General features: G+C 44.3%; 1 protein-coding gene across 2 annotated transcripts in view; it reads right to left on the bottom strand.

The window, feature by feature from the left end:
* TBC1D7 (TBC1 domain family member 7) overlaps positions 1-23,259 on the bottom strand; it is a 33,083-nt gene extending 9,824 nt beyond the window's left edge. For both annotated transcript variants that reach the window (XR_012644500.1, XM_074987670.1), the window contains exons 1-6: positions 23,184-23,259; positions 18,384-18,503; positions 17,177-17,257; positions 11,229-11,416; positions 9,594-9,731; positions 5,382-5,527 (exon numbers count right to left, since the gene is read on the bottom strand). Coding sequence is in view for 1 of the 2 variants with exons in the window: in XM_074987670.1 (XP_074843771.1) it covers positions 5,382-5,527; positions 9,594-9,731; positions 11,229-11,416; positions 17,177-17,257; positions 18,384-18,495 (665 nt within the window). In the remaining variant the exon portion in view is untranslated. The remainder of the gene's footprint in view (positions 1-5,381; positions 5,528-9,593; positions 9,732-11,228; positions 11,417-17,176; positions 17,258-18,383; positions 18,504-23,183) is intronic.
* Between the last annotated feature and the right edge of the window lie 394 nt (positions 23,260-23,653).

Raw genomic sequence — 23,653 nt, 5'->3', positions numbered from 1 at the left:
TGAATGGGCGTATCTCGGGGTACGACTGTATAACTTGTAGAAACCACACGAACAATTACAATCCTAAAGAGATCAGGCAAGTGCCTTTCTGATATGTATTAAAACTAAGATGCTGTGACACATCCAGCCTTCTTTCCTGCCAGATTTAATTGGTGTGGTGACTGAACGCATTACAGAAATATAACACTAAGATTTAAAAAATCTGAAACATTTCCATGGATACCCAAACTATTTCCAAATGAGATTTCAGTCAATTTAAATGCTCATGTCCAAACTACTACAATTAAATGATCCCCAGTTCACACCACTTAAAAGAATCTTTATTGAGTAAATTAGTACAGACGAAAGCAGCCCTACACTTAAAATGCTGCATCAGCCAAGTGGCACCAATGTAGGACTTAAGGGAAGATGCTCCTACACCAAAAGGAGAGAATTCAGCATCAGCGTACTTAATCCATTTACCAAGTGCTGGATTCAATGGAAGGTTAAGATCAATACAACTATGTTGCTTGAGGATGTGGACTTTTCAGACCCTAAGAGATGTAGCTATGTGCCTCTATAGGTCTGTGGTGCAGACCTGGTGATAATACAGTACTAACCATCTATGTCTCCTGTTGCCCCCTCCTCTTAACTTCCAGCTATTGCAACTTCCCATGCAGCTCTATTAAAGCCATAATGGGAATATATGACTACAAAGAATTTTAACACATCTACCCTCTTCAGTAAACAAGGTACACATTAAAAGTATGTGTAAAAAAAAGTATGTGTAAAGAATAGAATGCTAGAAGATTCTCAGGGCACATTCTTATGTTCCTCATCAAAGACTGTCCTTTGCTGAAAGTTAATTTATTATTCTGTCTTTTCTTTGTTCATTACCAGGACTTCCAGTAAGCGTCCTGAAATATTGTGTTTGGTTTTTTAAATTGGCAATACTTCTTTTATTATTACAAAGATTATAGTATCCAGAATAAATACATAAAAGCATAAAAAATGGTTACTTACCTTTTGCAACTGTTGTTCTTTGTGATGTGGTGCTCATGTCACACTTGGTGTGTGTACACTGGCTACAAGAGATTTTGGTAGGACTAGCACTGGTGCCCCCTGGAGTCCCATGCCCATGTGCTGGCATACGGGGTACCACCAGCCCCATACCCTCTCAGCTCCTTCTTGCAGTCAACTTGGCAGCAGGGAAGGAAGATGAGTCATAGAATGGACATGAGCAATGTATCTCAAAGAACAGTAGTCATGAAACGTAAATCATTTTTTTTTAAACTTCTTTTCCAAGCGCTTGCTCAGGTCAGTACCATGTTAGGTGACATAAGCAGGAGCCCTGGAGGTGGGCTTGGAGTTTACAGATATAATAATAATACCACTATGATGAGGCTAGTACCGTACTGGGCCTGTGGGGTGATGGCATCATGGGACACAAAGGTAGGGTCTGAAGAAAAGATAATGGCTCTGCATATCTTGATTTGGTAACAACATGAAGAACACTGCTAAAGAAGCTTGTGTTCTGGCACGATCCTTGCTTAGTCGTTGCAGAACGTGATGCAGGTGGTTACCCATGAAGTGATTCTCTGAGAAGAAGCCAGCAAGCCCATCATCCAGTCCACCACTGTGACAAAAAGCTGGTCCAATTATAGAAGGGGCTTAGTTCTCTCAGTGTAGAAAGCTATGGCTGAGTGTAACTGATGCTCCCCATTAGTCTTGCCAGGCTTCAGGAAGAAGACAGATAAAAAGATATCCTGATTATAATAGAACTGTTACTCTATATTTGTTAAGACGTCTGGGCCCAGAGCCGGAACCGATCCTTACAGAAAGCCATGTAAGGGAATTCCAGTGTTAGTGTTCTGATCCTGGTGACCTGCCAGGCAGAAGTCATCACTACCAGGAAAGCAACCTTCCATAAAAGGAGCAGCTGGGAGCAGGAGGCTAGTGGCTCAAATGGAGGGGACTTGTGAGCCAAGAGAGTGCCAGATTTAAATCCTACACAGACATTGGGTTGCAAATCTAGAGACAGAGTCCCTCCAACTTCTTCAGGAACCTGAATGTCATTTCACAGGAGAAGACTGATCTGCCCTTTGGTTTGGAGGGTGGATGGCTAATACAGCTGCTAGGGGCATCTTGGCTAACAAAATGACCAGGCCTTGGTGCTTGAGGTGGAGGAGGTAGCATAAAACGGATCAAAGTGAGGACCAAGAGGGTCAAAGACTCTGACCCAAGGCCCAAGAGATTAAGTGTTTCCACTTGGCTAGATGGCTTGCTCTTGCTACCCAAGAGAAGGTGCTGGAATTGCACTGAGCAGGCTCATTCTTCCACATTCAGCACACAGAAGTCACAGTGTCAATTGCAGGGACTTCAATTTTGGATGAAGCAGATAGCCTTGGTTCTGAAAGAGCAAGGCCAGACAGAGCAGGAGCTCTAACAGGGTCACTAGCACCAAAAGCTGGCCCAATCTGTGTTGAGGAAGCCACACCAGAGCCACCAGATGAGATCTGCTTTGTCCCTCTTAACAGTCAGGAGGACCTTATGCACCAGGAAAATTGGCAGAAGCCTATAGCAGTGCTCCTGTCTATGAGAGCAGAAAAGCGTCCAAGAGGGAGCCGCTGGTGAGCCTGCATATTGAGCAAAACTACTGAGATTTCCTGTTTTGTGTGGATGCAGGAAGGTCCATCTAGGGAATTCTCTACCTCTACAAAATCACGTTGACCACCTCTGGATGGAGTGACCACTCGTGGTGAGAACACAAGGCCTTATTGGGGAGATCTCCCCACAGATTTCAGGCTCCTGAGAGGTGCGACACCTCAAGATGAACAGCAAGCTGCATTCAGAAGTCTCTTGGCACAGCATAGGCAACTGGGCTCTGCCTTGCTTACTGATTTAGAACATTGTGGCAGGAGAGCTCCTCTACCTCTAACCCCAAGTTCAAGGCAATTCACTTGAGGAGTTTCTGGTGGATCTTAAAATTATCTGGTGGCAATGGGTTGGCAGGTTCCAGGCCCGTCTCGTCAGGGAACACGAGGAGGCAGCTGTCGTGCTGGGGTTGGCTTTACTTTCACTGCCAGCACCGACTATGCCAGAACCACCAGTGCTTCAATACCATGATCCTATTCCAAGTCAGTCTCCAGAGCCAGTCACATTGAAGCCAGTCGCACCGAAGGACTGGTCCATCCTTTGGAAACTACTAACGTGCCTGGAATGGAATCCCCAGGGGTTTCAGAAGCACCACTGGGTTGACTACTGACCAATGGCCATGGTCTCAATGATGGACCTGCAGTGAAATCTAGCCCGCAAGAATGATGCTGTTGCCAACTCAGAGGAAGGCTGACTTTGCTCTCAGACCCCGAGGGGGACTTCATCTTCAGACACCAAGGGGGAGCTATCACTGCTACCTGCCAACAGCTATGGCAGTGAGCCAGAAAGCAGCATCACGCCAGGGAGTGATGGTGTAGGAATAGTGACTAGGTGCCAAAGATGCTCAACTGCTTTTGGGGGGATGGAGAAGCTAGTGAATGGTGCCACGGCACATGGTTGAACTGGCACAGGGTTGAAAGCCAATGAGACGGCCTCACAGGAGATTTCCCTCTAAAAGGGATCACCTTCGAAGACTCCCTCAGAGTTGGGCATGGGCCTTGACACATGGGCAGCCCTGGGAGAGACATCAGAACCCTTGCTGTCTGAAACGTGTCTGGTGTCAAACGGGCTGGAAGATGTTACAAGCCCCAAGCACTCCCAAGCCAGGATCAGTACGCTGGGTGGTGTCAATGCTGCCAGATGCAGTTCTGGGGAAGTTGAGTGGCGTAGCACTTGACTCACTTAGATACTCCAGGGTGACAGTCCATGGTAGTGGATGGTCATTCCTTGTCAGAGCATTGACTCTTAGGCCTCTTCTTGGCACAACCGAAGGGGAGAAGTGCTGGGAAAGCCATAGTGCCAGTGGAGCACCCCATGCTGAAGCCAAAACGCTCAGCATCTAATCATAGTGGGACAGCTCCAAGCTTGGTGAAAAATAGCTTCCATCAGTTGGGCTTTCAGCCCCTCAGGCAGCTCGTGTGTCGGACACTCATGCACATAGATTTGTGATGGGGGTGCACTGGGGCAAGGTGCTTGAGCTGGGGGGGGCGGTTGGAGCCCCATGTGGGCTGAGCCAGCCACGCAGTGGGGGGCTGAGCTGGGGCCACATGGCAGTTGGGGGGTTTGGGACCTGGGTGTGCAAGGGGGTTGGGGCCGGGTCCGCAGGGGTTGGAAGGGAGCCCCAGATGTGCAGCTAGAGACCCCGCTGGGAGGGTTGAGCCAGGGCACGGGGGTGTGAGCTGGGGCCCCGGGGGCAGGGGAGTTGACAGGGTTGAACTGGCAGGGGGTTGAACTGGCAGGGGGTTTAACGGGGTGAACCAGCACGGCTGTCAAGCAGTGCCACTCTGGGAAGCAGGGGGGAGGAGATTTTAGCCTACCTGGCTGCCCACAGAGGCAGGCAGCTAGGCAGGCCAAACGCCTTCCCCTTGCTTTCCCAGAGCGGTGCCTAGCACCAGTCTAGGAAGGCAGGCTGAGAGCCCAGCAGCATCATGTTGTGCAAAACTCATGTTAAAGTGAGTTTTGAGCAACATGAAGCCACATAAAGAAGGGGATTACTGTATCACTGGGGAAAATCTCTAACAGCCGTGATAACGGATTGAGCGCACAATCAATACAGAAACGAAACGAGCAAGCACTTGAATTAATTCTCAGAATGAAATGAAGAAACAATTAAAATAGGTTTAGCTTATTTTTTTTAGTTTGTTTTCTTCTGTTTTGCAGACATTGGCAGAACTAGAATGCCAGCTACCATGAGTGGCTTACACATTTTAAAGTAAATATATTTAAAAATACTTTGCTACTGCAGTGATAAAGACACTCCGATTCTTCAAGCTGCATCTCACTAGGGACACTGCTACTGTATTAACAGCTGTATTAGCAAGGCCTGTGTAGTGTAAACTAGCCCACGCTTCCTTTAATTTTCATTGATTTTGTCACTTAACATATTGGAGTGCTATATTTTCTAAAGACCCCCCTCCCCGTTACACTTTTAAATTCAACAGTAACCAAGATTAAATGTTTATTGAGGGAAATCAAAAATTCCAACTAACATCTGAAAATTCAGGTGCCTTTACCTATAAATCATAAATTAGAGATTTTAAATATTAAGAGGCTGAAAGTGGTGTTAGCACACACAACTGTTAACTTCATCCTTTTTAAATACCAACAAATTCATGCTTTAACATAAATCAGTTTTTCTCAAATCTAGTTAACATTCCTGATGGTGAAATAAGAGGAATTATCTTGTACTAGCAACTATCTAAAACTGAAATTTCTAAACACACATATCCACACAAGAAAATACTTGCCTCTGTAAACTGGACTCAGGTAAACAGCCTGCAAAACACTTCTTAAACCAAAGACTGTAAGGGAGTTTACTCATTGCAGAGCATGCCTTCAGGTGTGCCAGAAGTCTGTTATCTTCAAAGCTCAAATACTGTTCAAGAGCTTTTGGCTGAAGAAAGAACAGTCAAGGCAGTTTTAAATACCTAACATCAAATGAATTCAGAGAACAGAGCTCAGGGCTGACGGCTGGGGTGGGGGAATCAGGGCAGGGGTGTGGAGGGTGCAGGAGTCAGGGCAGGAAGTTATGGAGGGAGCTTGGGGTAGGGGATTACAGTGGAGGAGAGCCTCAGGGCAGTGGACAGCAGTCGGGGGTGGGTGGAAACTTAGGGCTGGCTGGAGCAGTAGTAATCATGCTGCCCAAGGTCCTGGCAGCATCTAGAACCTTGTCCCCAGCCAGCCAGTCTCTTACTGGGCCAGCATACTAGGGCACACTGGCTTACTTTCACATCACCATCATCATCACCACCCATAGGCTCAGCGCCCACTTGTGCCCAATGCCTCCCTCATTATTTCCTTCCATCTCTCCCTGTCCAGTAGAGAGTGGCTTAGTTTCTGTACACTAGTTCTGCACCAATCCACTATACCATCTAGCCATTCTCTGTGGGGTCTGCCTCTCCTATTTGAACCGTCCATCATGCCAGATACCAGCGTCTTGATTTTTCACCCGTCATTCATTCTGCAGATATGCCCGCACAGATGTAACTTCTGTTGTATAACTTTCTGCACTAGGTTCTCTTTCGGCTCTATCTTCCTACATAATTCTTCGTCGGTGATCTTCTGCATCCATCCTATTCCCAGGATCTTCCTATAGCAACTCCTCTTGAATGCCAATATCCTTCTCATTGAATTGTTCATTATCATCGATGTCTCACATCCGTACAACACGCTGCTGAATACAAATGTTTGCAAGACGCTCAGCTTCATTCCTAAACTAATGGTTTTGCTTTTCCAGATCTTATTTTACCTTTGATATTAACTCCAGTAACAGACAGCACATTTTGAAGGCAACTTATTTTATAACAGCAATATATGTCTACATTAAGGGTTTGATCATCCACTCACTGATTTCAGTTTAGCAAGATCAGGGCCCCAGGTATGTACTACCATGAGCGGACACTATTTAATAACAGGTTTCCTACTATAATGTTATCTGAAAAATTTGAAAGGTCTAGATAACGCAACAGATTTCTTATAAATGACATTATACCTAAACAAAATTTCTTCAAGTTGCGTTTAACAAAGGAATTCCACACAAACTTAATACCTGTTTTGTAGGAATCATTGTACAGGAACTTTTGAATATCCACTAACAAAAAAATCAACATATTAGGCTGACATTTTATTGCACCTTAATTCAAAATATATTATTTTCCTAAATACCCTGTTGTCAGTTCAAAAGCAGCACCAGGAACTGTTGCCTGACTATTGGCTAATGAAGTATATGTGATATGAACTAGTGGAGACAGAACAATTTAAACAGCTCTATCAGTACTCTGACACAAAGTCCAAAATTATCAACATAGTTAGGCTTGTAACAGACTTTGTTTAAAAATCAATATTTTAAAAAAAGTGACTGCCATAGTAGGAATTCCTGTTAAGCTTGTATGCTATGACCTCAGTCACACCTGTATTTATACACGACACTGCTGCAATAACAAAACTATACCTTGTAAGATATATGAAAGCTAAAAACGTCCTGATTATTTTTATTGTAAAGTGCATGTGTAAACCTTACAGCTATGTCTGCACTAGCCCCAGCCTTTCAAAAGGGGGATGCTAATGAGACACTTTTGGGTATGCTAATGAGGAACCATGAATATACAGTGCTTCATTAGCATAATGGCAGCCACAGCAATTCGAAAGTGCTGCTTTCCAACCACGCGCCACCCATGCAGACGGGGACCTTTCAAAAGAACCCCCCAGTCTTCAAAAGCTCCTTATTCCTATTTGGTTTTAGGAATATTTATGGCATCGCCTTATTAGCATATCCCAAAGTGTCTCATTGGCCGCACCCCCACCCCCCCACTTTCGAAAGGCAGGGGCTAGTGTAGACATAGCCTATATGTAAGGTTATGAATCCCCTCTGTATAACATTCCTAGGACTTGTTTAAGACACGGTGTACACTAGAAAACTAGACAGGTTTAATTAGGTCAGTAAGAGGTGGAAAAATCAACCACACTACTGTTCCATCGACCCAGCTACCACCTCTTGGGGAAGTAAATTACCTATGATTATAGGAGAATCCCTCTCATCTCAAGTGCTGCAGCTGCATTGCTGCAGAATTTAAAATATAGACCACCCGTAAGTAAAAGACAGCTAAGCCTAGGTAAAGGTAATAAACAGGTCTTAAACAAAGAAATGTTGGCTTACATCGATTTACATGTAAACCCGAAAACAAAGCTATCAAGCTAAACCAGTTGGTATTATCTTGAGTTTGCACTCCAGGGACATGGTTCCGGCACCTCTGAGAAACACAGAAGACTGAATAGCCAGAAAGTCTTTGTGACTTTCAAGACAAAGATGTTCCTTGGGGGACACAAGGAACAGAAAGAGACTAACCAGAAGAATTCGTCACCTGATTCACTGATTAGTATAAGAGGGATAGCCGTGTTAGTCTGTATCCGCAAAAACAAGAAGTCCCGTGGCACCTTATAGACTAACAGATTTTTTAAGGATAAGCTTTTGTGTTACTTCTCAGGCAAGGTCTGGGCCAGGAAGCCTTGAGGAGTTAGCTGGTGAAGAAAATTGGCTTATACGGCAAGGAGCTGACACAATCTAGTTTCCTGAAAAACTCACTCTTGTTGAGACAGAAGTAGCCTGGTGGCTTTCAACTGTGGGTATCTGCAGCAGTGTGTTACAGATATGAAAACTAAATCATAGCTGTGCACAAACTTGTACATTTTTGTTTAACTTAAAAGTCTGAAATTTTAAAATGTAACTGGAATATCTGTTTCAGTAAACAAGACCAAACTCTTGCAATCACAAAGTTTCCATCAAGGAATTTACAGAGCACAACTGGAGATCCATATGATACCATAGTACCTAATGGCAGAATACAGGCAGGTCTACTGCCTTCCAGTCCCATGGTAGTTCTAAGATTAGGATGGGGAACACTTTCTCTTAACAGGGGCCACAGACCCTCAGGAAAAAAAGCAGCCCTGGGCCACACACAGCCCCATGGAGGGACAAGGTGGGGGCTGGAGGCTCAGGGCTTCCCCATGACCTTTAGGATTAGAGTTGCTAACTTTCCCAACTGGATGGACTGGGCACCATTACTGTGAATGGCAATGACATCTGGTCCACCCAGTCCGGAAAGGTGGCAACCCTACAACTGAGATGGGAATAAAAAAAAAGAGGGGTTCAGGGAGAGATTTCAGGCTAGGACAGGGGGGTTGTGTGGGGGAGGGTGAGAGACTTGGGGTGCAGGAGGGGGCTCTGGAATGGGGCCAAGGGGTTTGCAGTGCAGGAGGGAGCTCAGGGCAGAAGGTTGGGGTGGGGGGTGCAGCCCTGGATGGGAAGGGGCTTAAGGACTGGGGCAAGGAGCTGGGGTGCAAGAGGGGATGCAGGGCACTTACCTCCTGATTCAGAAGCAGCTGTCATGTCCTTGCTGCCCCCAGGTAGGTTAAGAGGCTCTGCACACTAACCTTGCCTACTGATGCTGCCCCCATTTCCTGCAAATCCCAGCCAATGGGAACTACAGGGGCAGTGCCCGCAGGTGAGAGTAGCATGCAGAGCTTCCCAAATCACCATAAGCACCAGTAGCTCCAGTCCCACAGTGGGTCACCAAGGCTCTGGCTCCACAGCACAGAGACTTGACGCAGGCTGGACAAAATTAAGCAGGGGAATGAATCCAACTCACAGACCAGATTCCCGACCCAGTCCTGGACACAGCTCCAGTGTTCCCTATAAGCTAAGTGCTTGGGCGGCCACCCAGGAAAGATTCAAATACTGCCCAGCTGATTAGCAGAGAACCCACCACAATGCTTACAGCTGGCAGCATGTGTTTCTACTGATAGTACACACCCACAAATGACTCAGTGCACACCACACAATTTTTTCCGCACATGGATGGAAAAAATTAGAAGGAACACTGCATAGCTCCAAACATGCACAGCAAGTCACAGCTCCCTCCCTCCTACTCTCCCTAGTGTCTTTTTTCACTAACGAAACTTACCAGCTGTGGTAACAAATCTTTGTATTTGTTATTTAACTGATTCACAAAACTACTGACAAGCCAGTAGCAGTCAGTGCTATCGTCCACCACTTCCTCCATGGCTTTAGCTATGGCAAGAAACACTTCGTCTTCTGATTCCTAGAAAACAAAGAAGAAAATTGGGATCCACAGAAATTGCTGGGCTGTCCATCTGAGTCATTGTTATTCCCAGTCCTGCAATTTTGATACAAGAATTGGGACAAATATGTGAAAGGAGAAATTGCTCTGACATGATTAAAGCATGTGGCAACAACAGGGTAACTATTTTCTGTAAAAACTGAATGAATGAATGAATGAATGAAAGGAGGTTTATATTTTTAAATCAATGTGACAGAAGTTTGGAGTGGCTCAGTCCATGTAATCAAAATAAATTCTCAATACCAGCTAATGAACAAATCTTAATGGTGCGCGTATGCCAAATAAATGGGGCCACCCTCCTACCTTGAACACCATGGTGCTTGCTGTTTATAGAAGTGTTCTTTGCTTATATATATTGATGCGTACAGAGGGATTTTGTTTTCAGGTAAAAGGCCATTTCTGAACATTTTCAATTACCTGGATACATGTAAACTCTCCCCCATGGAACAACACATCCTATTCCTAACATACAACTCAATTATGTACAGAAGATGCACGCTCACCTCCTTTCATCAGAGGAAAGTAGATTTTTCTGTCACCAAAATTATATTATGCTCTCTGCTTTTAAATACAGCAACAAAATAGGGGACATGGACATTAACCAAAAATGCTCTCCTTACACATCAATTGTCAAGTAGATCTACAGCAGCCATAAATATTTGAATAAACCCCCAAAACAGCTCAGGCGACTAAAAATGTTGGTTAGTAAATTGCAATAATTTGGGAACACATTGTAAGTTGCACTAAAATCACCGCTTTTATTGGCCCTGCCCCAAAAGACATTCAGGAAACACTGATGAAAGAAGATTTTCATTTGCTTTAAGGAATTTTAGCGGGGGCGGGGGCGGGGAAGAAGTCTTTTAAAAGCATAAAAGCTTATGCAAGAATATGGGGGGAAAGAATGTACTGTTCGGGTAAAACCTATTGTGTGATATTAGTATCCTATTCTACATTCACTTCATTTCGTCTCTGTGTCTTTTTCATGTGACTAATAGTTTCAGTTTAATATTTCTTTTTCTGAAAGGGTGTATCTACACGGACACAAATCTTCGAAACAGCCACATTTCGAAGATTACTAATGAGGCACTGAATTGAATATTCAGCGCCACATCAGCACTAGGATGCTTCCGGCCGCGGCACGGCTACACGGGGGTTCTTTTCAAAAGGACCCTGCACCTTTCGAAATCCCCTTATCCCAATCAGTGATGGGAATAAGGGGATTTCAAAAGATGCAGGGTCCTTTCGAAAAGGAGCCTGTGTAGCCCTGCCAAGCTGCGCGCTTTCGAAAGCAGCACTTTTGAAGCGCCGTGGCCGGAAGCGTCCTAATGCTAATGGGGTGCTGAATATTCAATTCAGTGCCTCATTAGTAATCTTCGAAATATGGCTATTTCAAAGATTCGTGCCCGTGTAGACACAGCCAAAGAGTTCTGCTGAAAACCAAAGGAAACAATGACTGACCAGAGGAAAAGCCAGATTTCGAGGCAATCTTCCTGACTCCAGTTGATGCATGCGGAGAAAAACTTCAACCTGTGGGGTAGAATCCTTGATAAACCGAATTACTTGGAGGGCACGATACACATCCCTATATTGTTCCTTTCGGTACTTCATCACCAGAGCATGAGATTTATGGTGAGGAGGAATAATTCCTTTAGAAAAAAAAAAAAGAAGAAAAAAAAAGTATAGTAGAGGACTCCCTTTCTAAGGACCTAAACTTACCTCAGTTTACAGTTAATCTTTCAAATTTGGTACTCTATTATCTGGAACTCTCTAGTAACCAGGATTTTAACCATAAGTAAATTTTAGATATGCTTTCCATAAGTACTGTAAAGTGAAATTAAATACAAATAAATACAGCAAATACAGTATATATTTACAGGGTTCAATACTATAGTTATTGGCAAATAAAAGTACTCTGGACGCATTTTTGTCTGTCTCTTAATATCTAATCTTGTATTGCTTTAGTGTTATGTACTGCTAGGTATACCTCTCCACTACCCAGAATATTTGAATATCCAGCAACCTCCCAGTCCCAGGACTTCCAGATACGAAAGAATTTACTATGTTCTCATATATAGCCTGTGAAATATCTTTCTCAAATGAGCTTGATTGAAGTTACAGTATAGAATCCTATAAAGTCAAGATTACACAGACCAAGCAAATAATATGTATTAAAACAGAAGTAGAACAATTATCATGAGTTGACTGAATGCAAGAATGATTTATTCATGGATTTGGTTTCTGATCCCCTTTGCACCTGGGTGCACTTTCTGTGTCCATAAGGTTACATGAGGCTGGCACGCTGAGAAGAGGCTTCGCTGTTCAGAACAAAGGAAAATAAGTTTAATGGTATAACTTGAGGGTGCCTGATGAGAGAAGTTCAAGCTGCAGTAAAGTTCTTTACCACACATAACACTTCCCTGAAGAAGTGGATAAGTTTGTTGTTACAATCATCGAGGTAGAGATGTTCTGGACTGTAGTTCCTGTTAATGCTACAAAAAATCCTTGAAGACATTCTGTAAGTTGAACCTCTGTTGTCTGGCACCCTGGGGCCCTGACTGGTGCTGGACAAGGGAATTTGCCGGACAACAGGAGGTCAGTATTTTCCAGCACATTAACAACACTCCTACTGCTAACTGGGCTCTCAGAAGACTTTTAGGGGTAAATTACAGCTAAATAACAGCTCAGAACACTGGCAGCCAGCACTGGTGACAGGAAACAAACTTTATGGAACCACAGGAAACCTGGCCACACCCATCCTAAGTGGTCATCCGGCTAACTAAAATCATGCTGGATTACGGAGGTTGCCAGATGAGAGCGTTCCGAATTAGAGAGGTTCAACCTACACAAGCAATTCTCAGCTATCCCTTGTGACTCAAAAAGCACACTCAAGTTGTCTGTGAGATGCTTTACCTTATTCTACGCTTGTCTACACCAGCTCCCTCTTTCGAAGGGGACATGTAAACGAGCCTGAGGGGGAATAGCCATGAAGTGCTGTGCTGTTCATGCAGCACCTCATTAGGCTAATTCTCACTGTGGGAACTTCGAAGTTGCTACCTTCGAAGCACCAGCAAGTTGTGTAGCTGCAGGCACTTCAAAGTACCCACGCAACTTCCAAGTGCCTTTACTCTCAAAAAACGTTTAACGAGAAAAGTTGTAGACAATTTAAATGTTCCGCTAGTATCTGGGTTGCAAACAACGTAAAGCACTGTGCTGGTACATGAGAAGCACAAAGTGAAACTGAGCAGACAGGGTACTGGCATTTATTAATGAGTTGAAACTCCCTAGTCAAACACCTTCAGGATCTGCCAGCCTAAGAGAGGTCAATTCCAGCCACTCTGCTGCCACGAGCTGCAGGGCTCTGCTCTTGCAGCAGAAGGACTGGCACTGACACAGCAGAGAGAGAGGACAGCTGGGGGAAGAGGCAGGGTGGCTATGGAGCCCCACAGACAGGGGTCAGGAGTGCAGCTCCCCAGTTGGTGACAGAGCTCTGTGGACTGCACTCCCAGGATGCGCCACTGGCCACAGAGCTGTGTACGCAGCCTCTGGCCAGAAGGGTCTTCAGCCACCTTGCTCCTCTCCCTCAGGGTCTATTTGTGCTGCTCCAGAAATTCTGGACGTGTGAAAAAAGGGTTGCATAGCACAGGGCCTCCAGCACGTCTCTGCAAATGCTCCAGCACAGAATGAATCCAGAGCACCCACAGATACCAGACTGCGGAAGTTGTTGGATGAAACAAATCCGGATTACAGAGGTCCAACCTGTATTTTATTATCGTCATAATAGCAAGTGAATAAAGTAGACAAAAATAGTTAAAAGAAATTCTGAAAGTTGTTTCAGTTTTAAAGAACTAAAGTATTATTAGGGATTTAAGTAAGAATTCTTTTAAAAGTTCAAAAAGGCAATGCTCCTTTAAGATTAGTTAATATTTGAAAAGCACCCTTCAGATGAAATGTGGCATGTTCATAGTTTGAATTATTACCATTTCTCATACTGCATACTCCCAGCTTCCTTAGTTTACACCTAATAAATCCAATAAAATGAAACACCTGTCCCAAAATACCATAATATTGTTTGAGTTAATAATTTAACTCAGGCTATGTCTACACTACACGATAAAGTTGAATTTAAGACAGTTAGATCGATTTTATGTCACTGTCTTCACTGTAAATACCATTAGCTTGATTTTAGGGAGCACTAACGTCGATATCATAACATCGTTGAAAGTGGCTGGGTGCAGCATCAAGTGTCTCAGTTTTGACCTTTCCTTTCCAGCAGGCGTCCTCAGAGTTGGAGACAGGGTGAGGCAGCACAAAAGGTCCAAGCAGAACCTTATCCTGCAGCACATGGAGCAGGCTCAAGAAGAAATCACTGACAGCAAAAGGGACACAGCACAGTGGCAGCAGACTGTGCCTGAGTTCAGGAGAGAACAATCGGCGCACATGAAGGAGGATGCAGCAAAGCTCATAATAGCTATGAGCGACCAAACTGAGGTCCTCCAAACCATGCTGGAGCTACACGGGGAATCTATGAAGCACTGCGGGCTCCACTCCCTGCTCCCTGGATTCCCCTGAATACAGGTCATCCCCACCCTCGTCGTCACAGTCCCTGAACGCAGGGAGGAAGGGCAAGGACAGGCTGCCACTCTACCCCCAAGAGCTACTGCAAAAGGCTATTCCACAACCCTTGACACCCCTTCTCTCCGCTGCTTAACCCTCCCTCCCGCCCTCCCATAAGCTTATTCTTTTGCTGACAACCATGGTGCACTTTTTTGGTACCCATGTGTGGTGGGGTGCATACATCACTATGGGGACTCGCAGGGTGGAGATGGCCAACAACACAGCTGCCCGTCACTATGCCAAGGTCCGCAGATGACTCACAGCAGAGGGAACCAGGCAGGGTTGAAGAGGGCCAACAGCACAGCTGCCCACTGTTACGCCAAGGTTCGCAGAGGATTCGCGGCGGAGGGACGGAGAAGGCCGATAGCACAGCCGCCTATCTTTTTGTGAAAATAACCCTCCCTTTACATCCATTCTTCTTCCTGGCACGTTAATCCCCACCCGCCAAATAAGAGCATTCTTTCTGTGAAAGCCACCGTCTGATTTACTGGTTCACATTTGTGAGGGAGCACAAATCATTTTGGGGAGTGGTATTACAATAGTGAAATGCAGCACAATCATGTGTCTGGCAGATCATTCATGAAGCTGTGTTTCAAAGCCTCCCTGACTGCCGCTGCCTCTGCACTGGTATTGGAGAATTGCCTTGGTGGTGGCTGTGAATAAGCCCTGCTGATGGAATCAGCCTCTGCGCTCCAGGCAGTCATGAAATTCTCCTGCCTGGATTCACAAATGTTATGCAAAACAGAGCACGCTGTAATCACAGTGGGGACATTAGTTTCTGAAATGTCCAAATAGGTCAATAGGCACCTGAACCTCACTTTTAAACAGCTAATAGCGCATTCCACCACCCTTCTGCACCTGCTGAGTCTTAAATTGAAGTTATCCTTGCTGCAGTCCAGGATGCCTGTGTATGGCTTCATGAGGCAAGAAAGCAGGGTCATCCAGTATTACTATAAGCATCTCCATGCCACCAATCTTGATCTTCCAGTCTGGGGGAAAAAGACTCATTGAAGAGCTTTCTGTACACACCACAATTTTTGAAGATGTGAGCATTGTCAACCTTCCCCACCCATCCCATGTTGATGTTGGTGAAATAATCTTTGTGATCTACCAACACCTAAAACACCATTGAGAAGTACCTTTTTCTGCTTATAGACTCAGAGGTCAGGTGGTCCAGGGCCATGAGGGGGATGTGCATGCCATCTATTGCTGCACCGCAGGTAGGAAACCCCATGGCAGCAAAGCCATCCACTATGGCCTGTGCATCTCCCAGGGTCATGGTCTTCCTCAGGAGATGCCAACAGATTGCACTGGCTCCCTACACCACAACAGCCCCTACTGCAGACTTGCCCACCCTGAATTGATTTGCCACTGACTGCTAGATGGTCGACATTGCAAACTTCCACAGAGATGATTGCCACTCGATTCTAAACCATTAAAGCTGACCTTATTCTGCTATTGCTGTACTTCAGGGAGGGTTGCCAGGAAATCACAAAGTTCCATAAAAGTGGACTTGCACAAGCAAAAGTTTTGCTGGTCGTCCCAGGACTCCAAAATGATGTGGTCTCACCAGCATGTGCTGGTTGCATGAGTCCAAAACTGATGCTCCATTATCAGCAATGCATCCAGGGCAGACAACATTTCTAAGTTCTTGGACTGTAGTTGAGCTATTTCCTCTTCAAAACCATCATCATCACCCTCAACCATCACCTTTGCCCACTCCCTTTGTAGTTGAAAGAAAGTGCATGACATTCCAGGAAGTTGACATAATGGTCTGTCCAATGACTTGAAGCATTCGAGGATCCATGCTTGCATTGGAGCTGTGCCTGAGAAAATGGCGCAATCTCCCATTCATTTTTGCACAGTTAGTGGCTGCTCTGAATTCTGGGAGAGTGCTTTGCATTCTGGAATAGTGATATCAAATACCCACAAGCAACTGAGGCAATATTTTTCCCCCACAACTAAGTGGTACAAAACCCCCAGAGTGCAACAGGGCTCAAGCACTGTGGGATAGGTACCCACAATGCATTACTCACACAGTAGAACTTGGATAAGGCAATGGAGATGTGCTAAGTCAACAAAGAGAAACGGTAGGTCAAATTTCCAGAATGTTTGTGGATAATTAAATCTGAGTTCATAAGATCAGGGTTAAAAAAAAATCAAATTAAAAGTCAATTTTAAATTGTAGTGTAGACATAGCCCCACTTATTACCTAGAATCTAGGACATGGTCTTTTTGTGAAACTAGTTTCCTTCTCCTCTCCAATGGCAAGTATCATTCAATGTTAAAAGCAAAATCAGCACTAGGCCTTACAATAACAGGGAGTCTTACCATAGATAGTCTATTAAATAATCATTTCAACATAAAACCTTAACTATTTAAATGTAGTTTTCGTCATAGCTTCGGTTTCACTTAAATGTCCAATTATTTTTTTTACAATACTGTAAACCCTACTAGATGTCAGCTATTTACATTAAACCTCCAAGTTTACTTACATTAATTTTTCACATTATGTCCATGACTTTACTAGCACAAGAAGTTAATTCAGTTTCCTAATTTTGTAAAACTGCATAAACAAGTGTTTCCCAAATGCACGCATAAAACAAAATAAAATCACTATAACTTGCATGTGTACCTTAAAGGCTCTCTGTGTGAAACTTGCGTGTTTGCAGAAAGTGAACCCATGTCTATCACTAGCACCTGGTCACAAAATGGACTATTCCATTTCTTTACCATCACCAAACAAATGACAAATACCCAGCTTATTCTTATTTCTACTGTTGAAGTCATACCTAAAAGCACCTTCCACACCAGGATTCGATACATGGATGGGAGAGGAAATCTTTGACTAAATGTGCAAAGCTTCTCAATATCTGTAAAGAAAACAAATATTTTTCAAAACACTCAAAGATATTCAAAATACTGTTAATATTGGCACTGATTCACCTAAAGAGGACAATCCTTTAGTTATCAGTCTACTCTACAAATTGCACTTGAAAAGGACAATGTATCAATAAAAGTTAATTAGCTTTAGTTCAAAATGGACAGAAGTGGAATACAAACAGTTCCAATGATTCTACCGAAAATTTAAATCTTTGCCTGACTAAAAATGAAATCATAGGTGCACTTCATACCATCTAAAAATATTATATTGTATACACTTTTGAAAAATGTTTTGCTACCTCCAAACTAATTGCAAATAACCTCTTTAGTGCAGAGACCATGTCTACCTTTCTGTTCTATGACAGACTCAACACACCACAGGGATCATCAGAAATAATCATATCACAATCCACTGTGACTTTGAGGAGGTGGAAGTAGCAGCAGGAGCTGAACAACTCTTGAACAAAATTAATTTTCATGGAAATATTTCAATTTCTTAGGCATAAAAAAGAAAAATAAGTACAAGGTTCTAAATAAAATATCCACTGCTTCCCAAATGCAGCATCTAGAGAAAGCAATCAGTACCACTGAACTTTACAATATCCCCTAGTGGTTTTAGGTGCTGCACCTGAGACAGCATGATTACAGGTTGAACCTCTCTCATCCAACACCCTCAGAACCTGACTGGTGCTGAATGGGAGACTTTGCTGGACCACAGGAGGTCAATATAGTTTAACACATCACCAACACTTCCACTGCTTACTGGGCTCTTAAAAGACATGCAGGGGTAAATTACAGCTAAATAAAAGCACAGAACACTGAGAGCCGGGACTGGTGACTGTAAACAAACTTTATGGGACCATGGGAAACTTGGCCACACCCATGAAAAGCAGTCTGGCAAACTAAAATCATGCTGGATTATGGATGTTGCCAGATGAGAATGTTATGTATTAAAGAGGTTCAACCTGTTTAAACATCACAAGAAAAAAGCATAAAAAATGTTTAAATGACCTGATTATCAGAGGTGCTCAGCCCCTACAGTTATTATTCACTTCAGGTAGAGTTGTGGGTTTTCAGCACGCCCAGAAAGTACAGGAAATAGGAGGATCGACTCACCCAGCCGATCATCTTTCAGTAGGATTTCCAATGATTTCTTTTCTTCCACCCCACGAAATCCCACTTTTTCATAATAGACAGAGCGGAAGTTTCTCTGAGAATCTTCAGCCATGCTTCATTCTAGAGAAAGTGGCAGGACAGAGGTTACAAAAAAGGCCATCCCACAACGTGTTATTACTGTAAAGATCCTTGTATATGGATAAAAATTAAGCTCATTCACATCTATGTCATGAGTAACAGTGAATTTGAAAGACTTGCAAAACACAATGAAAAGCAGACTTTGGACTAAACAGGGCAGGTCTAAGGGAGAACAAACTGGGTAATACATTATGTTGTTTTAAAAATAAAGATGCTGTTTTGCAAAATCAATTAAAACAATTATTGCTTATTTGGTGAAAAATGTGGATGCTGATAGCCTCGAACAGGCAGAACTACTATCCAGACAAGTAACATTCTCAGTACTTACTACCCAAAGATAACCAAGGAACCCAAAGATAGGCCGAAACAGCTTTAAGATCAGCGTGTACAAGTGGATGAACAGACTGTGCAAATTTCAATAAGACGCTCTTCTTGTTGTCATGAACTGCATCAGCCACAACCCTCAGTTTGTCATTCTAGGTCAAAGAACTATAACGTATCCTTACATTGAAAAATGTATATTATACAATGGTCACTTTATATCTTGTGACAGAAAATTTTCATTGCAATTGAACTCAATCTTTTAAAGAAAGGAGCACTCATAATTTGAGGATTTTCAAAGGCTAAGAAGCACTATTCTGGAGTTCAGAGCAATGAAAAATAATCATGACCTTTATGTCCAAAAATACATGCCAAATTTTAGCCTCTTCAGCTACTATTCTCAAGTGGTTTGTAGAAAAGCCAGGAATAAAATATATTGATAGGTATACACACAGTCTCTGATCTTACACAAGTTACTTATGTTTCATGTTAAGTCTGTATGTAGGTCTTTGTTGGATCACAACCAAAATTAACACACAAAATCAAATACAGTAAACTCTGTTTTAACCAGCATTCTATCATCTGGAATACTCAAATAACCACCATACTGTGTACAGTACTGTTTAAGTTAAAGAGCAGGTAAATTTTAGTTACATTTTCCACAAGTATAGTGCAAGTAAACACAAATAAATACAGCAAATAAAGTACAAGTTTACAGTGTACAATACTACTGTTGGTAAATCAAGCACTCTGCGTACATTTTTGTTTGCTTCTTAATATCTTAACTTGTTTTTCCTTTAGTGTAATGCATCGCTAGGTATACTCCTCTATTATCCAGAATATTTGAACTTCTGGCAACCTCTCAGTCCTGATGTGCCAGATATGAAAGAGTTTACTGTAGCAGTAAAAGACCTGTTTGTGTCTCTTTACTGTGTTTGACCAGACAAAGTTTAGATTTCACACCTGGGCAGACACCAGTCACGTTAGTGATGACATATCCCTCTTTTGGGGATGATCCCTGAAATGCCTCACATACGTGAACACTCAAAATTATTCCCAAGCTAAGTGGTGAGAGATCAGGCCTTCACAGTATTTATTGTTAATTTGTATTGCACTAGTGTCCAAAAGCCCCATTCAGGAATCTGGGCCCCCCTTGTGCTAGAGTAAGATAAACATATGAAAAAAAAAATTCCTGCCCCAGATTTTAACTTTTACTTGAGTTTATATTATTTAGACAGTAAATTAATCTTAGTTTTCTGACAGGTGGTGGAGTAACATTTTAACTGATATTAAAGCAGAGACAGCTAAATTAGCAGTGTGGAATGTAAACTATAAAGACTACTAAAACTATGAAAAATGAAAAATTACGGTACAGGTGCACAGAAAAGAGGAATGCCATTTAAACTGTTGCAGTACCAACATAATTTAACATTTTTTATTTACTTGAAAATGAGATCATACCCCTCCAAAACTGGAAAGAAAAAAACCCACATTTTTGTCAGTCAACCAAACAACTTTAGAATTTTGACTTTATATGATCAACTGTACAGGAAAAACTATCTGCAGTCAAGAAACCGCTGCAGAAAAACAATAGAATTAGTCTTTATATAAATATGTTCGTTCTCAGGAAACACTATCATGTTATTAAATCTAAAAGGCAACAATATGAAGAATGAATAGTAAAATATTATCAAGCAACAATCAAGCATGAGGCAGGCAGAATGCTGCCCCTTTATAACTAGGCCTGGAAAAATTAGATTTGAATTGGTAAGCACCAATGAATGTCAATATTCCTGGACATGCATGAACAAACAAAAAAATATTTCCATTGACAATAATCAAAGCAAGAAAAATGCTTCTTAAGAACTTGCTAGTTTTCTCTGAATATATGTATTTTGTATATTGACATGTGATGTTAATTTGTGTTTAAAGCAGCATAAAAATTTAACTTTTTGAAAGTCAACCTCCACTCATTGTCTGACCTTCCCATGATTAAATTATAAAAATTTAAATTGATAAAAATAAAACTAAACATCTATAAGAGCCATTAACATTATAAAATAAAAATAGAATTGTGCAAAGACTATTTATAATAGAGCCTGATTAATTAGCGCTTATATCTAGAGCCCCATTCTCCAAACAGTCTCAATGCATTCAATGGGAGGATTCACTTGCACAGAGTTACATGCATGCTTGCTTGCAAGGTCATGACCTAAAAGGCTTATTTGCCAACTATCAAATCAATAAACAATATGAAAACTAAGTGTACTTTGTCAATTGGCAAGCATAGTCTAGTTGATTATAATACCTCATAGCAAGCCTTTAGCATATTTTTGAAAATTAACATTCTCTTTGTAAAATGGCACTTACCAAACCACCTTGCCATTAAATTTTTGCAGACAAAAAGGACCAACCATCTTTTGGCATGAACTTTGTATGGCTATGTACATTAGCAAGCTTCTACAGCAGCGCTCACCAACTGAATGATTATGATGGACTTGTAGATCTTGGAGACTCCCCCAGTTCATAGAAATCATTAATTGCTAAAAAGCACCCTGTCTGCCCCAGCCCCATGCAGCTCCCGGAAGAAACCAGCACACATCAGCACGACAGTCCCTTGGGAGAGAGAATAGGTGTCTCTATGTGCTGCTTCTGCCTGCAAGCACCACCTCCACAGTTCCCATTGGTCTGGAACAAGGAACTGCAGCCAATGGGACCTACAAGGGTGGTGCCTGCAGAGAGGGGCAGCATATGCACTCACGTGCTCCCCCAAGGCCCATGGGGGTGTGCTGCCCCCTTCTGGGAATGGCGTGAGACTAGGGCAAGCAGGGAGCCTTTCCTAGCTATACTGCACCACCCACAGGGAGCCATGCAAGGTAAGCACCACTGAGCCAGAGTTTACACTCTAAACCCCAAACCTGAGGCCCCTTCCAGAGCCAGCACCCCACGCTCGCTGCCTGAAGCTCAGCCCAAAGCACCCTCCCACACTCCAAACCCTTCAGCCTCAACTCCGAACCCACACCACCTCCCCAACCCCTTGACCAATTAATAGGAGTGAGGGTGAAGCAGAGCAAGGGTGAGAGGAAGGATAGGGGAGCAGCGCAGGAACCATCCAGGACTGCACTTAAATTCAAAAAGTTATCCTATGTGTAAAAAGATTGGAGGCCACTGTTCTCGCTCTGGAGAAGCAGCAAGTAACACTTTTATCATGTTGGGCCATACGCACAGCTCACATTTTGAAAGTTTTCTGCAAACATCCACATCTACAAAGGAAAAGCATCTGTTTGGGAAAACAAAGATGGGAGGGGATGAAATTAGAACTACTAACACAAGCTCTCCTGTGTGGCATCCCAATTCACACCACTCTTCTCTCCCTACCTGGCTTCTCAACTGTGGCCAGAGTGTTGGACACCTAGCCAATTTACCCAATGCACAGAGAGAGAGAGAGAGAATCAGAGTGCGCTACAGGGTAGTGGGGTGGCTGAGGCAAGGGAACAGCCACCTACTATATAAGCTAAATGCTGAGAAGACGACAATGGTACCTATAGGAAACGGTTGAGTGGTTGATGGGGAGGAGGACAGTAAAGTGAGCATGTGCTACAACAGAACGGGCCAAAGGTAGGGTGACCATATCTCCCTGTCCCAAATACAGGACAGGGAAATATTGGGGGGGAGGGGCAGCTCTTCTCAGCTCTACCAAGCCCCAAGGAACCAGGAAGGAGGAGTCAGCCCCCAGCGCTCCCCAGGAGCCTCAGGGAAACAGCAGGGACGCGGCAGCCACCCGCGCTCCCCCACAGCCCAGGGAAGTGACTCCCACCAGGTACTCCACCTGCGCAGCTGCTGGCGGAAAAGGTCAGCAGGGGAGGGCCTAAGTACAGGAAGTGAGCCCCTTTCAACAAAATAAGCAGGGACACCTTTTTGGCATCCCCAGTACGGGAGGAACAGGCACCCCAGCTGAAGGTGACAGGTAGCAGAATAGCAGGTGGGCGGGGGGCAGGTGACCAGACACTGTACGGAGGGTAGCTGAGTTGGGGGGTGGCGAGGAAGGCTGCGTGGCTGTTGTAGGCCACGGGGGGGGCTACAGATGCTATGGAGCAGCTATGTGACAAGACCATACGGTGCTACGGGGGCTGCTACAAGACAACACAATATAGTGCTAAGGGGTGGGGGCTGCAGAGCGACAGTGGGGGGCTATAAGGTCCCCACAGTACAGTGCACTAGGGCAGTGGGGTGCTGTGGGGGGGGTCTATCGGGTCTGGGCGGCGCTACGGGGGCTGAAGGTGCCGAGGGGGCTCTAGGGAACGGGGAGGAGCCCGGGGGGCGCTGGGAACCGGTACTAACCTCCCGCCGCGTCACGCTGGGCGGTGGCCGCTCTCTGCCCAGGTCCCGGGCCCGCGCATGCGCCGCCTGGAGCGGGAAGGGAGGGGAGGGGAGGGGAGGGGAGAGGAGAGGGGGCGGGGCTGGAGGCTGGGCGCGGAGGAGGTGCCGGGGGCGGGCAAGAGACGTGCGCGCGCAAATTCCCCCGCCCCGCCCTGTGTGAGCGTCAGTGACAGCCGCCGGCCCGCACCCGACCCCTCCGCCCCTGAGGCGGCCCTGGGCGTGAGACTGCGCGCCACGTGGGAAGGACAAGGAAACCCTCGGATGTTGGAGCCACCGTCGCAACAGCCCACGGCCACTTACCCACCCTCCACGCAGGAGGGAGAAAATGACAAGCTTTGCACCGCAGCGGGGGTGATTGGCTGTAGCACGGCCCCTAGACCCATGCAAAAGTTACGTGCTAAATGGGGTGCTCCCTCCTGCCTGCTTCTGCG

The sequence above is a fragment of the Carettochelys insculpta genome, chromosome 2 (genome assembly GCF_033958435.1).
Source record: "Carettochelys insculpta isolate YL-2023 chromosome 2, ASM3395843v1, whole genome shotgun sequence".
Classification (NCBI taxonomy): Eukaryota; Metazoa; Chordata; order Testudines; family Carettochelyidae; genus Carettochelys; species Carettochelys insculpta.
Note: the sequence above shows the minus strand (reverse complement) of the source record. Positions and strands in the feature narration are given on the sequence as shown.